Source organism: Pantherophis guttatus, chromosome 12, assembly GCF_059756535.1.
Source record: "Pantherophis guttatus breed Tessera chromosome 12, ASM5975653v1, whole genome shotgun sequence".
NCBI classification, from domain to species: Eukaryota; Metazoa; Chordata; class Lepidosauria; order Squamata; family Colubridae; genus Pantherophis; species Pantherophis guttatus.
The window spans coordinates 7,598,443-7,618,347 of record NC_142074.1 but is presented as its reverse complement, the minus strand read 5'-3'; the positions used below and the strand labels follow the sequence as shown (position 1 = coordinate 7,618,347).

General features: G+C 40.9%; 1 protein-coding gene across 1 annotated transcript in view; it reads left to right on the top strand.

Moving 5' to 3' along the window:
• COL4A5 (collagen type IV alpha 5 chain) overlaps positions 1–17,646 on the top strand; it is a 133,426-nt gene extending 115,780 nt beyond the window's left edge. Inside the window, exons 42-51 of the mRNA XM_034435040.2 lie at positions 4,821–4,954; positions 5,815–5,887; positions 6,684–6,755; positions 10,166–10,294; positions 10,430–10,528; positions 10,953–11,165; positions 12,316–12,493; positions 14,704–14,818; positions 15,411–15,583; positions 16,148–17,646. Coding sequence (XP_034290931.1) covers positions 4,821–4,954; positions 5,815–5,887; positions 6,684–6,755; positions 10,166–10,294; positions 10,430–10,528; positions 10,953–11,165; positions 12,316–12,493; positions 14,704–14,818; positions 15,411–15,583; positions 16,148–16,229 — 1,268 coding nt within the window. The 3' untranslated portion in view covers positions 16,230–17,646. The remainder of the gene's footprint in view (positions 1–4,820; positions 4,955–5,814; positions 5,888–6,683; positions 6,756–10,165; positions 10,295–10,429; positions 10,529–10,952; positions 11,166–12,315; positions 12,494–14,703; positions 14,819–15,410; positions 15,584–16,147) is intronic.
• The last annotated feature ends 2,259 nt before the right edge of the window (positions 17,647–19,905 follow it).

Here is a 19,905-nt window from a genome sequence, read left to right as displayed (position 1 = left end):
AATGCAGAGAAACAAGTGGGATGGAAACTTATGCATATGTATTTCCTAATTTATTGTTGATAAATTGCATGGATTCTTTATATTTTTGTGCATATTTCACTGACAAGCTGTAAACTGTGAGTATCAATTCCATGTCACTTTATCCTTTATTCACTATTTTAGAGAAGCGTATAGATCAGAATGGATGTCATAAACCTATTATAGAAACAATTGGCAGCTATGTTTTAAGTATTAAAAGAAATACATAGTAAATATAACTTTGCATTATATTCAAGTGTTTTATTTATTTTATTTATTTATTAAATTTATATCCCGCCCTTCTCCCCGAAGGGACTCAGGGTGGTGAACAGCCGAGAATTAAAATAACATACAATATAAAAGTTAAAATAATTAAAAATAAATTAAATTAAACGGCTGCCCCAATTTAAAACCCCTAGCAATACAACTAAAAAAAACCCTAAAACTTATTCAGGCCAGGCTGAGATAAAAACGTTTTCAGGGCCTTACGGAAAGTGCGGAGATCCGGAATCAGCCGTATTCCAGGAGGTAGCTCGTTCCAGAGGGCGGGTGCTCCCACAGAGAAGGCTCTCCCCCTGGGGGCCGCCAGCCAACATTGCTTGACCGATGGCACCCTGAGGAGGCCCTCTCTGTGAGAGCGTATTGGCCGGTGGGAGGTTATCGGTAGCAGCAGGCGGTCTCGTAAATACCCTGGCCCTAAGCCATGGAGCGCTTTAAAGGTGAGAACCAACACCTTGAAGTGCACCCGGAAGACCACTGGGAGCCAGTGCAGCTCGCGCAGGAGAGGTGTTATATGGGAGCACCATGTCACTCCCGTGATCACCCGCGCGGCCGCATTCTGGACCAGTTGGAGCCTCCGGGTGCTCCTCAAGGAAAGCCCCATGTAGAGAGCGTTAGCGTAGTCCAGACGAGAAGTGACGAGAGCATGAGTGACTGTGCATAAGGAATCCCGACTCAGAAAGGGGCGCAACTGGCGTATCAGGCAAACCTGATCAATAGTATTGATAATAGCATCACTATTAGCATCACCATGTATTAATTAACATGGGCAAAAGGAACATTATCTTTGAATTGAGCTGGAATTCTATGATGATTTTTGGCAATAAAGTAGTTTCTGAGATTTTTTTAAAATTTTGCAGTCTAGCCTATAAACCAGATAACAGTTCCTAATCATTTTCTGCCATATCAGGCTTAACTTAAATAAAATTTAGTTAATCCCACTCAGGATGATTACAAGAGAAATACCTGGCCTCTTGTCTTAATGGCAATGCAAAAGAAATTTGTTTTAGTTCAAATCTTCAAGATAGTTTAAGCTTCATAAAATGAACCTTTTGTTCCCGAGAGCCTCAAAAATAGTGGATCTGTTAAGATCCTTTCTTATGCCCCAATAAATCATACAGTCTTGGAGAACTTAGATAACCATTTCCAAGATCACTGGAACAAGTACGGATAATCCTCAATTTAACGACCACAATTGAGCCCAAAATTTCTGTTGCTAAGTGAGACATTTGTTAAATGAATCTTTCCCCATTTTTATGACCTTTCTTGCCACAGTTATATATTGCAGTTGTTAAGTTACTAAAACGGTGGTTAAGTAAATCTGGCTTCACCATTGATTTGGCTTGTCAGATGGTTGCAAAAGGGGATCACATGATCCCAGGATGCTGCAACCGTCATAAATACGAGACAATTGCCAAGTGTCCAAAGTTCGATCACGTGACCATGAGGATGCTGCAACGGTCATGTGAAAAACATAAGTCACTTTTTTCAGTGCCATTGTAATGGTCACTAAGTGAAGTTAAGTAAGTTAAGGCTTTCCTGTACCTCTAATTGATTTCAACCAGGTTATCCCTTCTCCAGCTAAGTCAGTGAAATGGTCACAAAAATAGATGCCTTTGTTGTTTACCTGAAACTAACAGATATTGAGCCTTGCTCAGTAGAATGTCAACCAAGGTTGACTTTGATGAGTTGTAGCAGCCTTATCACCAGAATAAGTTGTATATCTAAATTATTTTGTGTAGAAACACATGGTATGTTTTGATGTGATGGGAGGGAGGGTGTCTGTGCATGCACGTTTGCAATCTGTAAATACAAAATATGCTGGTGAGATAGGTTTTCTCTTTGTAGTATCAGCTCATGAATGCTAATTCTAACTAGTCGTCTTGTTTTGCACTGTTATATCTCATATCTTCCCCCTAACAACGAACATTGGCCTTTGGTGAACTCTGACTCTTCCAGGTCCTCCAGGTTAGATTCTTAACTTGGCTAGTTTGTTTGACTGTATTGGTTGCTTGATAATGTTATTTTGCTGTTAACTTAGATCCTGGTTGCATAAGATATAACAGCTAATCATGGTTTAACATTACCCTGTATTAACATAGACCGGTGTGGCCATAAAAAAATCAGGAGCTTTCCCTATTTTGCTCATATCCAATTTAAACCAGTCCATGATTAGCTTGAACTATGCTTTATTGAAGAAGCCAATTTCAAAACATCTCCTGTGGGAACACAACTGTCAGGTATGAAAGATGAGGTTCATACCTGCAGATCGAAATAAATTGATTTATTGTTACATAGCCTTTGCACAGGAATCTTCTCAACTAACAGCACCAGCTTGGAGTTAGATACGGGTCAACAGAATTCAAGAGAATTGGACTTAGTTCACTTGTGGCTACATAGGGATTCTAGACCGATCCCTCTTCTAACTCCAATCCTAGATTCTGTTACTCTTTCTCCTACAATGATACATTGATTCATAATTCAACCCACCTCCATTTTAGCCCTGTGCGTGTTATGCAAACTTTGAGAATGGGGACATTAGGTACTTTAAATCAACCATACTTTACAAAGCTGGCTTGTTTCTGTTAACCATTGTTACAGTTGAACAAAGTTTAGGTTCTGGATTTATGTATTGTCACTTGAAAATGTGGAACCTAAACAGTAAATCTGTTTTTCCTAATTCTATTGAAAAAAGGTTTTTCAACTGGGACTTTTGCATTTAATTACAACTTGAGGAGGGGAGTTTGTTAAGCAGAACCTTGTGGTGTTTTAAGAATTGTGATTATACTTTTTTTATACTGTTATTAATGTTCTTAATATTTCTGTTCACATGGTATAACAATTACCAGACCTTTTGTTGTTGTTGTTATTGTTATCTCAACAATTTTCCAGTTGGTATTAATTTTTCAGTCTTTAAAAGGCAAGCTGGGTTTGGTGGATTATTACCCCTTGATATATGCTATCTCTTCCTTCTACTTCTATGGTTGAAAACATTTCATGACATCAACATTCCCTTCAGTCAAACTTAAAAAAAGAACACTTAAACTAATTGGTTAATTTAAGAAAATCATATTCATATGGCAGAAATTGCCAACATCTTCAGGACAGACACCCAGTTAATTCATTTAAATCAATTTTGTCCAATTCCTGGCCGTCTCAGTTGAATATTATAGTAATTCAGCTCCTATAATTCATCAGGAGTATATCACATTGCCAAATTCTGATTTGATGTTTTTATAGTAGTATCTACATTCTGCCATTCTGTAATAGAATGGATTTAAAACATGAAAAGTACCATATACTGTACTTTTATCTCAATTTTTATTGAAGATGCCAAAGACCTTTCCTATGTTAAACAATTAACGATCAGCTTCTATTTGTTGAAATGCCTGGAATGAATGAATGAGTGAGTGAGTGAGTGAGTGCATGCATGAGTGAGTGAATGAATTGACTTCAACAAAAGGAGGAAGGACTAAACCAAAATGGAAAAATTGCCTCAAATATCTGGGATTGTTCCTCCTCCCCTCCCCCCCCGTGCCCATTCTCCTTATCTTCATCGATACCATTTCATTAATAATTATGGGCTGGTTAGTCCCCAGTTTTGTCTGCTGATTTTAGATAGAGGAAACCATAGATGGCCCATTGTTGAGTTTATTGACCAAACAATATTAAAGTTGCTTTCATTGATATGAGAATGTCGACCAAAGATATATGATGTTCCTCTCACCTCTTCCTGCACCATCTCTTTACACTCTGCAAGGCCTCAGGAGATCACCTGGGGTTCCAGGTTGGTGAGGCAGAACCCCCAACCTAAATCCTTTTTTGTGGCAGTTCTGAACTCCCTGTGGTTGCCTGCCATAGTTTCCTACAATTCTGTAGCGATATACACAACTCTGCTTAGAACAGGGGTCTCCAACCTTGGCAACTTTAAGACTTGTGGACTTCAAATCCCAGAATTCCTCAGCCAGCAAAGCAAAGCTGGCTGGCTGAGGAATTCTGGGTGTTGAAGTCCACAAGTCTTAAAGTTGCCAAGGTTGGAGACCCCTGGCTTAGAAGACCCAAACTTCCTTTCCAATCCAAGGATTCTATAAATACATTTCAAGAGGAAATGATAGGGCCCTCCAATTTTGTACTACCGCAATCCCTCTCCATGCTGTCTTCCCAAAAATCAGTGTTCCCTCCTCCCTGGCCATTCCCCATGTAGAATAAAAATAATGAAAGAATACTTGATCTCAGCCCAAAGGCTAAGAAATGGTCAATTGAATACAATAAGAAAAGATCAAATGTTCCTTGGACAGTCGATGCTCAAAAGGCACCAAGCATTATAAATTGATATAGCATCACCATAACCACCACCCCAACAGCTGGGCAGATCGTTCCTTGGCTGGGCTTCACCTTGAACATAAAATGGCCCACAGACATGAAGGGCGTGGTCTTTTAGCCCAAGACCGCACAGAGGAGAGTGCTGATTCTAAAGAGAGTGACGTTGCACTGACACACCAATTCTGTGTTGCAACCTGAAGGTCTTCCTGGGCTTGAAGGACCCCGTGGACCACCCGGGATTGGGGGAGTGAAAGGAGAAAAAGGAAACCCCGGCCAGACAGGTCAGCCCGGACTGCCCGGACTGAAGGGAGATCAAGGGGCACCTGGACAGTCGGTAAGTGAAAAATGGGAGCGGCAGAAAGATGGTTTCTAACACACTGGAACCAAGAGGTGGGTGGGGGGGATTTTATACCCTTTTGTGAACAAATCCCATCCACTTGGGTGGTAATTAGTTGTTTATCTGGAAGGGTAACTTCATAAGAAAGCAAGCAGAACAATTGTAGGAAGTCTGCCTCCAAAAACAAATTTGAAGGACAGAAGCAAGGGCCTGTGTTAGGATATTTTCAGAAGAACCATTTCAAATCATTCTGAAGGACGACATGGTTCAGATGTTCAGGTCTCTTCTACTGTCTGGATATCACAGGATTGCTTGAAAATAACAGAAGCATATGAGTCTGCATTATTTGTATCAGAAGCAGGAAAGGTACTTCCGATCTAGTATTGGCACATTCATTGTACTTGGCGGCATCTGAAAGACGCCAACCATATAATACATGTTTTTATTAATGAGGCAGCAACATATACTTAGCACTGGATCTAAATTGACCTTTACCTCTTCAGAGACGAAGAGTACCCTCCCCTAGAGGCTGAGGTATAGGTGCTCTTCTGATGGAACCCATCAAAAAATATTTTTCAAAGGATAAGCATCAAGTGTGACTGCAGTTAGGTTGATAGCAACATAATGGCTCTTCACCACAGCCATTAAGCAGTATATCCTGGATCGGTGCTTCAGTATCCCTTGATGGATGATGAGTACTTACCTAACCTGTATTGCTTATCCAATTTCTTTTCCTCACTGAGGAATTCCCCATTGATCATTAAGGCATGTTCTCCTTTGCTTCTCAACTGACTTGCTTTGTTTCTCTTTGATATTCTTTGATGATGGAAATACTAACCATTGTTGTGATGACACAGGGTGAACCTGGACGTCCAGGCCTGAACGGGATGAAGGGAGACCCAGGTGTTCCAGGAGTACCAGGATTTCCAGGTATTCAGAACAATATTTGCCCTATGCTGGATGGTTATTTGAGGTCAACCTTGGAAGATGTTCTCCGTGGTTTTATCTATTCTTTAGAGCTCAGCTTGTTTGCCCTATGTCAGCAAATCCAAACCCATAAGTTTGAGAATAACCAGGATGAATGCTTCCCAACTTTCCACCCAAAAATCTCAGAGAAAAAGAGTGGGAGAGTTTTTAAAATATCAGCAATTTCATGTTTAAAAATTGCATTTGCAACCTAATGTAATTGAGAAAATATTAGAAAATTCCTCTTGCTTGAGGTCTATACCGTTATGAAGGGCGGTATACAAATTGAATAAAATAAATAAATAAATAAATGAAGGTTGAAATTATAGGCCATTTTCTTCTGTCTTGACCTTTTTTCTTAACACTTTGGCCTTTTTACCGAGATCTCCCACCAAATGTAGTTGGTACAATCTTAGTTAATTCAATGGGTCCCAATAAAGGTTGGTTAATTAGGGGGGCCCATGAAGGCCATAAATTAGGCATCCCTCAGTGAGATAAATGACATTTGAGAAATTTATGCTTGCATGATATCTCCACTATCAACTAGACAAAAAAAGCATTAGTGAGGCTATTAAGCAGAATAGAAATAGAAATAGAACAACAGAACAGAATTCTTTACTGGTTAAGTGTGATCAGACACACAAGGAATTTGTCTCCAGTGCATTAGCTCACAGTCCACATATAAACAGCAAGTAATAAGTAAAATCATAGGCTCTTTATGTCTACGCTGTATTAACTTGTGTGGGTTTTGGCTTTTCAGGTTTGAAGGGACCTACTGGACCTTTGGGATCTTCTGGCCCTGGAGGAGACCCTGGACCCCCTGGCTCCCCAGGTAGGAATTCTGAGATTAATGTTTATTTATTTATTTATTTTATTTTTCATATTTGTATACCGCCCTACTCCCGAAGGACTCAGGGTGGTGAACAGCCATAATAAATACAAATACCTATAGAAGTTAAAAACTATTAAGAAACAGATTAAGTAATTTAGGCTCAAAGATTTAAAAACATCCAAATTTATCTAAAGAGGTTTAAAACCCAATTTAAAAGCCAGTTTAAAAGCCAATTAAAAAGGGAGAGTTAGGCCAGACCAGCTTGTTGGAATAGAAATGTTTTCAGGGCGCAGCGGAATATGCGTAAGTCTTGGATGTTTCGTAACTCCGGGGGAAGCCCGTTCCAGATGGTAGGTGCCCCCACAGAAAAGGCTCTCCCCCTGGGGGCCGTCAGTCGACATTGTTTGGCCGACGGCACCCTGAGGAGTCCCTCTCTATGGGAGCGAACTGGTCGGTGAGAGGCTATTGGTGGCAGGAGGCGGTCTCGTAAGTACCCTGGTCCTGAGCCATGGAGTGCTCTAAAGATAGTAACCAAAACCTTGAAGCGCACCGGGAAGACCACTGGGAGCCAGTGCAGCTCGCGCAGGAGGGGGGTTACATGAGAGCGCCACATTGCTCCCATTACCAAAGTTGGCTTCCATTGTTGCTTTCTAAAATATATCCCCATTGTTTCCTTAAAAAAAAAAAAAACCTCAAGTAACATAAAATGGTTTCACAGCATAGAAAAATGGCCACATGCTACATCTGAACTGAGTGAATTCAACAGTTCTGGAAGGAAGATTTAATAAGATGGCCAGTCAAGCCAAGAATCTGGCCTTGTGGAACTGGGCAATTTGAGTGAGTCAAACATGTGATTTTGAAAGACTGCAGGAAGCGAACCAAAAAAGTAGCCCAAAAAAATCAGTCTAGAAGCACCTTTTAAGTCTATCCACTTTTATTTGAAGGCATCGGTTTTGTGAGCTACAGATTATTACTTCATCAGAGGCAATGAGTGGCTTGATTGATGTGAGATTTAAATACAGGGGTATGAATCTTCTCAGGACCACTAGTTGTGCATTGATGATGTAATTCAGTGGTTCTCAGCTGTTTCTTCACCACAGTCCCCTTTAAATACCTTTTGTGGCCACCGACCCCCAAGACTTAAGATTTAAATCATAACATTTCTTCAAGCCTTCATGGACCTCCTGTGACATCATGTCCCCATCCATGGACCACAGGTTGAGAACCACCGATGTAGGTCATTTAGTCCAACCTGATCCTTTGATGTAAGGGAACTAATACATGATTAGCAAATAATATGTGGGGTCTTGTTGGAGGCCATTATTCCAGAGAAGAGATGGCAACCTTCTTTCAGTATTGAAGGGCATGTTCTTGGAGAGATCATCTTCTGAAGTGGGACATATGGTGACCAACAGTGAGTGGGAACAACCAGTCTTTCTTTAATACCTCCATTTTCTTCTTTTTGGCATCTTCTTCTTTCCCAGATCATACTTACAAAGCTCTGAACTAATCTCAGGCATAAGAATGTTAAAATTAGGCCAACCATTACATGAAATTCGCCGCCAAGCCACTGTTGACTCAAGGGCTTGATGGTGAAGTTCTTGAGAAGTTCATCTGGAATCTACTCTTTCATAACTGATGCTGTTGGGTTTAGCCTTGTGCGCTGGGAAAAGTGGCAAGTATCAAGCATTTGTTCACCAGGTTTCTGTCAGCCTTTTTATCTTACAGACTAAATATGCTCCATTCTTTCAACCATTTCTCAAGGACTTTTTTTTCATACCAAAAAGATTTCCTTTATCCACAGGCATTCTGGTTTGCAAAGATGGCAGCTGACAACATTCTTTTTAAAAGTCAGGAATCTTACAGCAAAATCTCTCTTTCTCTTTCTTTCTCTTTCTCTTTCTCTTTCTCTCTCTCTCTCTCTCTCTTCACTCTCTAGCTCTATTTCATTCACATTCTCTTTTTCTCTTTCTTTCTGTTTCATTCTCTAGTTTTCTCTTTCTCTCTGTTTCACTTTCTAGCTCTCTTTCACTCTCTTTTCTCTCTCTCTCTTTCTTTCTCTCTCTCTCTCTCTCTCTCTCTCTCTCTGCTTCAACTCATTTACTTCATGCTTGATAAGGATTGTGCTTGTTAAAATGCAGATGAAAGGAGTTCAGGTCTGATACAACTTTAATTTGAGGAATACTAGCATAGTCCAAGCTTATTTAGGAAAATAGGAATGTACAAGTAGTCCTTAACTTAAAACCACAATTGAGCCCCAAATTTATGTTGCTAAGCAAGACAGCCTCTAAGTGAATTTTGCCCCATTTTACAATTTTTTTTCAACAGTTGTTAAGTGAATCATCACACTTAAGTTAGTAAAAGGGTTGTTAAATGAATCTGACTTTCCCATTGACTTTGCTTGTTAGAAGGTCGCAAAAGGGGATCATATGATCCCAGGATGCTGCAACTGTCATAAATATGAACTAGTTGCTAAATGTCTGAATTTTGATCATATGACCATGGGGATTCTGCAAAGGTCATAAGGGTGAAAAAACAGTCATAAGTCACTTTTTCCAGACCCATTGTAACTTTGAACAGTCACTAAATGAAAGGTTATAAATCAAGGACTATCTGTAGTTGTTTCCCATTCAATGAGGTTCTTCCTTAATTGCCAGAACACTAAACTGGCATGAAATTTGCCTCCTTTTTCTCTTGTTTCTATTCCTGGGCACTGAGGTTTTCAACTTTCATCTTAGAAAAAGATAATACAGATGTCCTCATTTTATGACCACAATTGAGACCAGAATTTCTGTTGTTAAGCAACATAGTTGTTACGCTAGATGTCATTCTTTGTTTATGATGGGTAGGACTCAAGAAGTGGCGAAATAAACGCTTCCAAGACCAACGAAATCTTAAAATAACAGAGAAAATGCAAATCTTGGACCTGGTCTAGATCAGACCTAATCCCAGTATTGCTGAGTATAATTGGTAGCTAAAATTGGTATCTGTCTTTTGTTCCAGATGTCAAGTGTATAAAAAGCACTATTTGGTAGAATAAGAATAGCAATAGCAGCAACTTTAGCTCTGACTCAGAAGTCTTTTCTGTAAGCAGCTGGCCTTCTTTGCTCTTAGGATTGAAAATTGATTATTGATGGAATTCTTTGTGGGCGTATTTATATATCAGATCATATATCCTTTTTCCTTATCAGTACCGAGCAGGATGCAAAGCCTAGAAGAGATAAGCCAGCCTCTGTTCTAACTCAGTCTGAAAAAACAGTTTTGAGACCAGGATGAGACCAATCCATCTTCTGCTGGTGGCATCTCATAATGCTAGATATTTACCATGTTTTATTCCATCCTTTTTCATGAACCATCCAAAGGACCACCTGACTAAATGATTTAGGTTCTCAATTTTCTCTTTATCCTAGGTCCTCCAGGGATACCTGGTTCAACTGGACAAACAATTGTGGTTAAAGGTGATCAAGGACCACCTGGTCCTTCAGGGCAGCCTGGAATGAAAGGTCTATCTGGACTCCCGGGGCCTCCAGGTTTGCCAGGTAAGTTCTTTCTGGACAGGTAACAATACCGATGGAAGCCATTAGATAGTTGTCTTCTGACATTCAACTAGAGTAATAGTGATAGGGTCTTTGCAAGTGATCTAAACGAATTCATTAAACAAAATATACCCATAGGTTCAATTGGTCTTCCTGGTGATGCTGGACGTGATGGTCTTCCTGGTTTTGATGGTCCAGCAGGACGTAAAGGGGAGAGAGGACTCCCAGGCCAGCCAGGTAAAGTGAATGCATCATTTCTGTTGATGGGAATGGGGAAGAGGAGGGTGTCAAGCAATGAAGAGAGACATAGATCCAGTCTCATTTCGGGGTTCAACTGAATATCCAGAAAGATCAAAATCTTTGGAAGCTTTTCTTCAGCTTTTATTGCCAGAAAATAAAAGGCAGGATGGTGTCAAAACAAAGGGCAAGGCACGCCTTGTGTCCAATGTCACAACGTGTCTTGCTTCAGCTGTGTCAGGATAGGAAGCAAAGCCTCTGTAACTTGTCTTAAGGGATGTCTATCCAAAATTGGTCCCGGAGAATCTGTGTCAACTTTGGGCTTGCCCAACCTATTTGGAAGGCTGGTGGTTCTGAGATTTCAGATTTGTACCTGGCCATCTGTTGAGAGATGTGATTGACTTTGCTCATCCTACACACACAGGTCTGCGTGGTTCACAGGGGCCTCCTGGCCCTGATGGATTGCAAGGTCCTCCAGGACTCCCAGGAACAGGTTCAGTTGCCCATGGATTCCTTATAACTCGTCACAGCCAAACCACCGATGCCCCCTTCTGCCCAGCAGGAACCAACCGGATCTATGATGGATTTTCCCTTCTCTATGTGCAAGGAAATGAGAGAGCTCATGGGCAGGATCTGGGTAAGGTTCCGTGTTTGCTATGGACAGGTTGTTGGGTTTTTTTTTAATGAAGATGGCATCGGAGGCCACTTCTATTATAATCATAATTCATATTTCAGTCCTTTTGAGCTTTTTTCTTCCTTTTCTAAAGCAGTTTGGACAGGTAGTTTGGGGAAGCAGTGGCTTGACTGAAGCTTAGGAGATTTCTTCTCTCACTGCATCCATGAGAGTCTTGCAAAATAAATTCCTTCAATCTGGGTGGGGGCTCTACCTAAAGCCCCTGGTCTTCCTCATCCCAGGCCACTTGATCATCCATTGAGATGGCACCTGCATCTCTCGCAGCAGTGTTTGAGGAGCATCTCCTGGAGTTGAACCATGAAATATGTGAGGATGGTGTTAAGACCCTTGGCTGTAATGTTGCCCAACCTGGCATTCTGTACATCACTGGGACTGCAACTCCTTGGCTAGGAATTCTGGGAGCCATAGTCTTAACATAGTTACGGCGTGCCAGATTGAGAAGAGCTAATCTCCTGATACAGAAAGCAAAGGAGGGGCTTCACATTAAGGGTGGTTGATAGATTAATAACAGATTCCCACCGTCACCCTACTCCCTCCCTCCCCATCTTTTAGCTAGGGCTGTGTATTGTACTGTATTTTTTAATTTTTGTAGTATTTTATTTATATTTATCTTTATAATATTGTGAGCTGCCCAGAGTTACTCTCTGGTAAGATAGCTGGAGGGCAAGAAAGCAGGAAGGAAGGGGAAGGGGAAGGGAAGGAGGCTTTTGGAGGTTGAGGAAGGAAGGAAGGAAGGAAGGAAGGAAGGAAGGAAGGAAGGAAGGAAAGAAGGAAGGAAGGAAGGAAGGGTTGAAGGAAAGGAAGGAAGGAAAGGAAGGGAGGGAGGGAGGGAGGAAGGAAGGGTGGAAGGAAAGGAAGGAAGGAAGGAAGGAAGGAAGGAAGGAAGGAAGGGTGGAAGGAAAGGAAGGAAGGAAGGAAGGGTGGAAGGAAGGAAGGAAAGAAGGAAGGAAGGAAGGAAGGAAGGGTGGAAGGAAAGGAAGGAAGGGTGGAAGGGAAGGAAGGAAGGAAGGAAGGAAGGAAGGAAGGAAGGAAGGAAGGAAGGAAGGAAGGAAGGAAGGACTATCTCATTCATATGGCATCTTTTGTTTGTTAGGCACTGCTGGCAGCTGTCTCCGCCGTTTCAGCACCATGCCCTTCATGTTTTGCAACATCAACAACGTCTGTAACTTTGCATCTAGGAATGACTACTCTTATTGGCTTTCCACTCCTGAGCCGATGCCAATGAGCATGGAGCCACTAACTGGAAAGAATATCCAACCTTTTATTAGCCGGTGAGCGAGAAACTCTTGGGTTTCAAGTAGGAGAAAAAAAATCAGGCATGTCCTACACTGGTTTTTCTCATCCCTCTATACGGTGATGCTGATGTTGAACATAGGAAACCAGTGGAGCAGTAGTTCTACAAAACTACAAGATATGTTTTATGTAGGATGCACCTTTATATATAAAATAAATCATTTTTTTTTTTGTTTCAAATGGAGAAGTTCCAATTCCAAGTAGGGTGAATTCTTTAAAAGCTGAAGGCAGATCTTACGTTTCAATATACATAGGGGGAGGGCCTTCTCTGTGGGAGCACCCGCCCTCTGGAACGAGCTACCTCCCGGAATACGGCTGATTCCAGATCTCCGCACTTTCTGTAAGGCCCTGAAGACGTTTTTATTTCAGCAAGCCGGCCTGGCCTGAATAGGTTTTAGGGGTTTTTAATTGTATTGCTAGGGATTTTAAATTGGGGCGGCCGTTTAATTTAATTTATTTTTAATTATTTTAACTTTTATATTGCATGTTATTTTAATTCTCGGCTGTTCACCGCCCTGAGTCCCTTCGGGGAGAAGGGCGGGATATAATTTTAATTAATTAATTAATAATAATAATAATAATAATAATAATAATAATAATAATAATAATATGAAAAGCAGGTACATTTCCATATAGAACTCAAGATTCATTAGTAAAAGAGCAGTTAACAGAATGACAGGGTAACAGAATAACAACAGAGTAACAGAATGACAAAATAACAGAATAACTAACAGACTAACGGAGTCGGAAGGAACCTTGGAGGTCTTCTAGTCCAAACCCCTGCTCAAGCAGGAGACTTTATACCAATCTCGCATAAATGGCTGTCCAGTCTCTTCTTGAAAACCTCCAGGGATGGAGAACCCACAACTTCTTGAGGCAAGTTGTTCCACTGGTTAATTGTTCTGTCAGGAAATTTCTCCTTAATTCTAGGTGGTTTTCTCTTTGATTAGTTTCCATCCATTGCTTCTTGTCCTGCTTTCAGGTACTTTGTAGAGTGGGAGATAGATATTGAAAGACTGCTATCAAGTCAACCCTAGTCCTTCTTTTCACTAGACTAAAGATACCCAGTTTTTTAAATCAATCGTCATATCTTTTAGCCCCTGCCTCCCTAATCATCTTTGTGGCTCTTCTCTGTATTTTTTCTAGAGTCTCAATATTTTTTTTACATTGTGGTGACCAAAACTGGGTGCAATATTCCAAGTGTGGCCTTACCAAGGCATTATAAAGTGGTATTAACACTTCACGAGATCTTGATTCTATCGCTCTCTTAAGGCAGTCTAGGAGGACTGAAAGTTGGTCTTCCTGCGATGGATATTAAACTCAACACATCAAAACATCGTGTGCATCTTTCCCTAACCCCAAATTAACTTGTGGAGCTTGACCAGATGTAGTTTAGAATCAGGGGTTGAAATGATGGTTCTCCAGTTCTTGATCACAACAATACTGAGAAGGCTACAGTCCAGCAGTATCAGAATAACAGAATAACAAGAGTTGGAAGGGATCTTGGAGGTCTTCTAGTCCAACCTCCTGCTCAAGCAGGAGCCCCTATGCCTTTTCAGACAAATGGCTATCCAATCTTTTAATTATCTCCAGTAGAATGCAGTTTCCTGTCCTTAGCTTAGGCACATTTTTTTTTTAAATTTTGATTTATATGCCGCCCTTCTCCGAAGACTCAGGGCAGCTTACAATGTGCTCAGCAATAGCCTTCATCCTTTTGTATATTTATACAAAGTCAGCTTATTGCCCCCACAACTGGGTCCTCAATTTACCTACCTTAGAAAGGATGGAAGGCTGAGTCAACCTTGAGCCTTGGCGAGATTCGAACCCTGCAGTAATTGCAGGCAGCTGGTCTTAATAACCAGCTTAATAACAGGGTGCCTTAAACCCCTGTACTACCAAGGCTCTTTTAAAAGAGGGGTTATCAACCAATTTGTTAGAGAAATAATTGATGAGCTGCTATTAACATTCATGGTTCAGTGGAGCCTTCCTGATTGGAGACCGGGGATCACTGAATGAGAAGAGCAAATTGGAGGACATTTCTGAATGTGTGTCTTGCTTATAGGCTTTCCTGGAACTTCTGGTTGGCCAATGGATGAAACAAGTTGCCAAGCGATTACACCACTGTTATTGTTTTCAATCTTTTAATACAGCTTCTTCTCCCTTCTTTTCACCTTATTCCCTTTTTTAGTTGCACAGTCTGTGAAGCTCCTGCAATGGTCATAGCAGTCCACAGCCAGACCATTCAAATACCCTCGTGTCCACAGGGCTGGAACTCACTCTGGATCGGCTATTCATTCATGATGGTAGGTGGTGCCTTCACTAAACATTGGTACACTAACAACTCAGGTCCCTGTAAGTCTAAGCCATTTTAGGAGTCCCTTTCAGGCCTAGAGAACTAGGAGAAGTGGAAAAAAGGATGAGGAAGAAAGGAAACCGTTGTCCTAAATAATATGGGGAGTTTTGGAAATGACCTTAGAAAAGGAATTGGAGTCCTGTGGAAACCATCGGTGTAAAGAAGTCCAGAGAGGTGGGAGATCATTAAAAAGAACTTTTAAGGGAAAACATGACTAGACTCTCAAGATTCTGTTGTTACTGGTAGTCCTCTACATACAGCCATTCATCTAATGACCGTTCAAAGTTGCAATAGCACTGAAAAAAGTAACTTATGACTGTTTTTCACACAATAACAATCACAGCCTCCCCCACAGACATGTGGTCGAACTTCAGGTGCTCGGCAACAGGCATTATTGGCAACTATCTCTCTATGTTTTGGATGGTTTACAACATGCTCGCTGGGGAATTCTGGGAGTTGAAGTCCACACCTCTTCAAGTTGCTTGAGAAACACTGGCTTAAGGTGATCAATGATTGACCTACAGTGATTTGGCTTATTCTAGCACACCAGTGCAGGGGCAGAAGGATCCGGACAGGCCTTGGCTTCTCCTGGCTCTTGTCTTGAGGAATTCCGCTCAGCTCCCTTCATTGAGTGCCATGGCCGAGGGACCTGCAACTATTATGCCAATTCATACAGTTTTTGGCTGGCCACTGTGGAAATAGCAGAAATGTTTAAGTAAGTCTGCCTCTTTCCTTTTTTTAATGCACACATTGGATACACACAGCATTCTAAATTGTGGTTTCTTTAGCTGTAGCTTCAAGTCACTCAACAGACAGGCGTCATGTAGATTGGATTCACATAATAGCAATAGCACTTAGACTTATATACCGCTTTATAGCCCTCTCTAAGTGGTTTAGAGAGTCAGCCTCTTGCCCCCAATAATCTGGGTCCTCATTTTAGCCACCTCAGAAGGATGGAAGGCTGAGTCAATCTTGAGCCTGGTGAGATTTGAACTGTCAAATTGCAGGCAGCCGGCAGGCAGCAGAAGTAGCCTGCAGTACTGCATTCTAACTACTGCGCCACCGCGGCTCATAATTTGCAGAACCAAATCCCAACCCAAAATTCATTAAGATACCAATAGAAGAGACTATTGTTTTACCCAGGGTTTAAATGAGGGGTCCTTGGTGCTGGGAGGTGAAGTCCAAAAGTTGCCAAGGTTGGACATCCCTAGCTTAGATGTTTTCCACTCTTATTTTCCACCAACTCATGATGTGTCCTCTTTGCATTTCTGTTGACCAGTAAACCTCAGTCGGAGACTCTTAAGGCTGGCGACCTTCGGGCTCGTATCAGCCGATGCCAAGTTTGCATGAAGAGGACGTAATGCATCAGACTTTTTATTAAAAGAGAAACACCACAGCAACTGAGAAATCTTTTAATGCACTGTCCTTCAGCTATAATAATGGTGCTATTGTGGAAAAGGAGAAGAAGAAGTTTGAAGAAGACACTCCTGTTGATGCAGATCTCAGTGCCTCTCCCTGAAGGAGAACCCTAAAACCAACGTGTTGCATTTTGGGGATCGGGGCAGGTTAGAAATTTGGCTACTAAACAAATTTATTAATTAAAGGAATCAGTTGAAAGAACTATGGAAAAGATAGTCAAGGCATGGGAAGATTGGGAAGATTTTGAAGAAGTCAACCTTTTCCTGTAAGGATTGAAAATATGCTCTTTGCCAAATTGACCCCCAAAAATGAAGATGCCACCCCCCGCCAAATAAAAACAATTCCTGCAAGGAGGAGACTGTGCTGTGCCAAGAAACCCCACATTGTGGTGCTATTGATCCTACTGTATTCCCAGATTTTGATATGAAATGTTTAAACTTATTATTTTTTCCTTTGTAAGTAATGAAATGTGTATATTGTGTAAACACATTTTTTTAGTTTCCAACTTCTCCATCATTTAGATACAAGCCAGCCTAAGCTCACTGACTTCACCAAAAGAAATCAAGCCAACCTATATATATATAAATATATATATTAAAATATATAAATAAATATATATATATATATTAAAAAGCTGAGAAAGGTCAACTGAAAGGAGACACTATTCTAAATCAGGAAACAGTTTCTATGGATCTGTTTTCTTTTTCCCCTCTCGCTTGCTCACTCACACTCGGTCCCAGCGAACTACTACTGAGTTTTTAAAAGTTTTATTTTCTTCCCTGGATTTGGCTCACATTTTATTTGAAAAATGTATAATAATGTTGTAGCCTTTTAAAAGAAAACAGAGCTGTTAATTAATGTCTATATTGTATGCCACTCTCTTGAAAATTTTATTTGTCCATAAGAGCAACAAAAAGCAGAAAGATCATTTTAAAGGGTTTTATTTTCTCATATTCTGTGAAATATTAGATCAGCCTCCTTGCCAAACTGATCCCTTTTCTTTTAGATCCTGTAATCTCTAGCTAGGGAACACCACTAACAGCCATGCTGATTAAGAATTGTAGGAGTTAAGATCCAAATGATCAAAGGGCATCTTATGCAGGAAGACAATTTTATAGTCTTTTGTGAAGAAACAACAACTAAAAGTCATTCATTTGAATGGCATTAATTTATGTTGGTTCAGCTGACAATACCTTCAAAGTATACAGGTATCACAAAGTTTATAACTATTATTCATGTACACACAATGCACACCCAAATCCACTTTTCCCCAGACATAATGTCTAGTATTTTATCCAAATAACTGTACACTTTGAAAATCCTTTTGACTGAAATAAAGTGAAAAACTAGTGAAGACTATTTTCGTTCATAGCTTGCTGTCTGTCAGTTGTTCAGCACATTTTTGTGTGTGCATTGTGGTTCCTTCCAGTGAAACCGCCCCCGAGTCAAACTACTTATGAATATGGAGAACATTTTATACATGTTTGTACATTGGTACCAAAGAGAGATACCAAACAGGAATCAAACCAGATTTCTCCACTCTTGGTTAAGTAAAGCCAGCATTTGTCTTCCTTTACTTTATAGAGGCTGGAGGGTTTTGTGTGTAACATTTTAGGGGAGGGAGATTCATCATTCAATCATCATCATCATCATCATCATCATCATCATCTATATACAGATAGTCCTCAACTTACAACAGTTCATTTAGTGACCGTTCAAAGTTACAACGGCCCTGAAAAAAGGGACGTGACTGTTTTTCACACGATCCTTGCAGCATCCCCATGGTCACATGATCAAAATTCAGATGCTTCGCAACCGATTCGTATTTATGACCGTTGCAGTGTCCTGGAGTCACGTGATCTGCTTTTGCGACCTTCTGACAAGCAAAATCAATGGGAAAACTAGATTCATTTAACAACCATGTTACTAACTTAACAGTTGCAAAAACAACCTAACAACAGTAGGAAGAAAAGTCATAAAATGGGACAAAACTCACTTGACAAAGGTTTCACTTAGCAATCTAAATTTTGGACTCAATTGTGGTCGTAAGTCGAGGACTACCTGTACTACTAAAACTCTCATATCTGTTTGACTGATTGTAACAGTGGTGGGTTGCCCCCGGTTCGCACCAGTTCTATAGAACCAGTAGTAAAACCGGTGGGAGGCCCTGCCCACTAACCCAACATTACCAAAATGCTTCTGCACATGCGCAGAAGAGCACGCATGCAGCCCCGTTACATACCAGTAGTAAAGGTAAGTAAAACCCACCCCTGGTTTGTAACCTTCAGTTGTGTGAAACACTGCATCTTAGGGCAATCAGTTTTGAATCGATGTACCTCAAATGGGCTAATTTACAGAATGGGTCCAAATCTGGAATCCATGACTCCTATGGAATTAAAATTTGGCAAAATTGTGACACTTAAGTGCTTAGCTTGCTGGGCTGCCATGCTGGCACAATCAGCCCTGGTGATCATTTCCAATGCTCGCTGCCAGCTTCCCATAAAATGTCAATGGGGAAGCCAGCAGGAAATCAGAACTTGCTTCTGCTCCTGCTGATGTTTTGCCCACCTGCAGTCATACTGATTCACTGTTTAGGTAAGGACCCAGTAGGACACAGGTTGTCTAGTACTTTATAAAACTGGGTGAGGCTACAAGCTTTCATTTTTTTAGACAGATCGTAGCCAGCAATATGAGTAAAGGAAGCAATTGTGAAATACGGTAAGAAACATTGATTGCTTTATTTGAAGAAATGAGCCTGGAGCAGGAATTCCAAGCAGTTCAAATGAATATAAAGGTTTGTTGCAAGCTTGAGCTCTCTACAAGAATCTGAACTACTAATGGTCGAAGAAAATTGGTGGTAGATAAAGGTCAATGGAATTTAAGGTGGGTTGGACTTAGATCTCTTGTGGGCGCAAAGATACTAGAGACTGATAATGCATTTGACCCCTCCCTACGGCTCAACCTGATCATCTACAAAAAGGCAACTTAGCCCATTGCAGGAATGTGGATGGGGGAAGAGCTTCAGAGGAGACCCACCCTAGGTTCTTGGGTTGTAAAGGGGTGGAGGGAGTACTTTCAGATTTGGAAAAATTTCTTAATTAGCTTTACAGTAAAGTGGAATTAATTCATCTGGTCCTGTTTGCTGTCTGATCTATCTTGTAACACCAGTCTTTAACATCAGTCTTTCTAGAGGGCAAGTACATCTCTCCCCTTTATAGCTCAAGAAATTAGGGAGGGTCTTTTCTGAACCTCCCAAGGCCATTCTCACCTAACATTGCAAGCTTGCTAACTGCTGCCACCTGCTGTAAGCCTCACATACTACCTCTATAATACTGATCTTCCTTCGACTCATTCTTCCCCTGCATTATGGGCATGACTGTGAAGACTAAAGGACTCCTTGGAAAGAACAGGTGGAATTTCAGACCCATAAAAATTACCCAAACACCAAAAGTACTGCAAACAGAGAGCCAATTTGGTCTAGTGGTTAAGGCAGCAGGCTAGAATGCGGGAGATGATGAGTTGTAGTCATGCTTTAGCCATGAAAGCCAGCTGGGTGACCAAGAGACGGTGAATTCTTGTCCTGCCTTAGGCACGAAAACTAGTTGGATGATTTTGGGC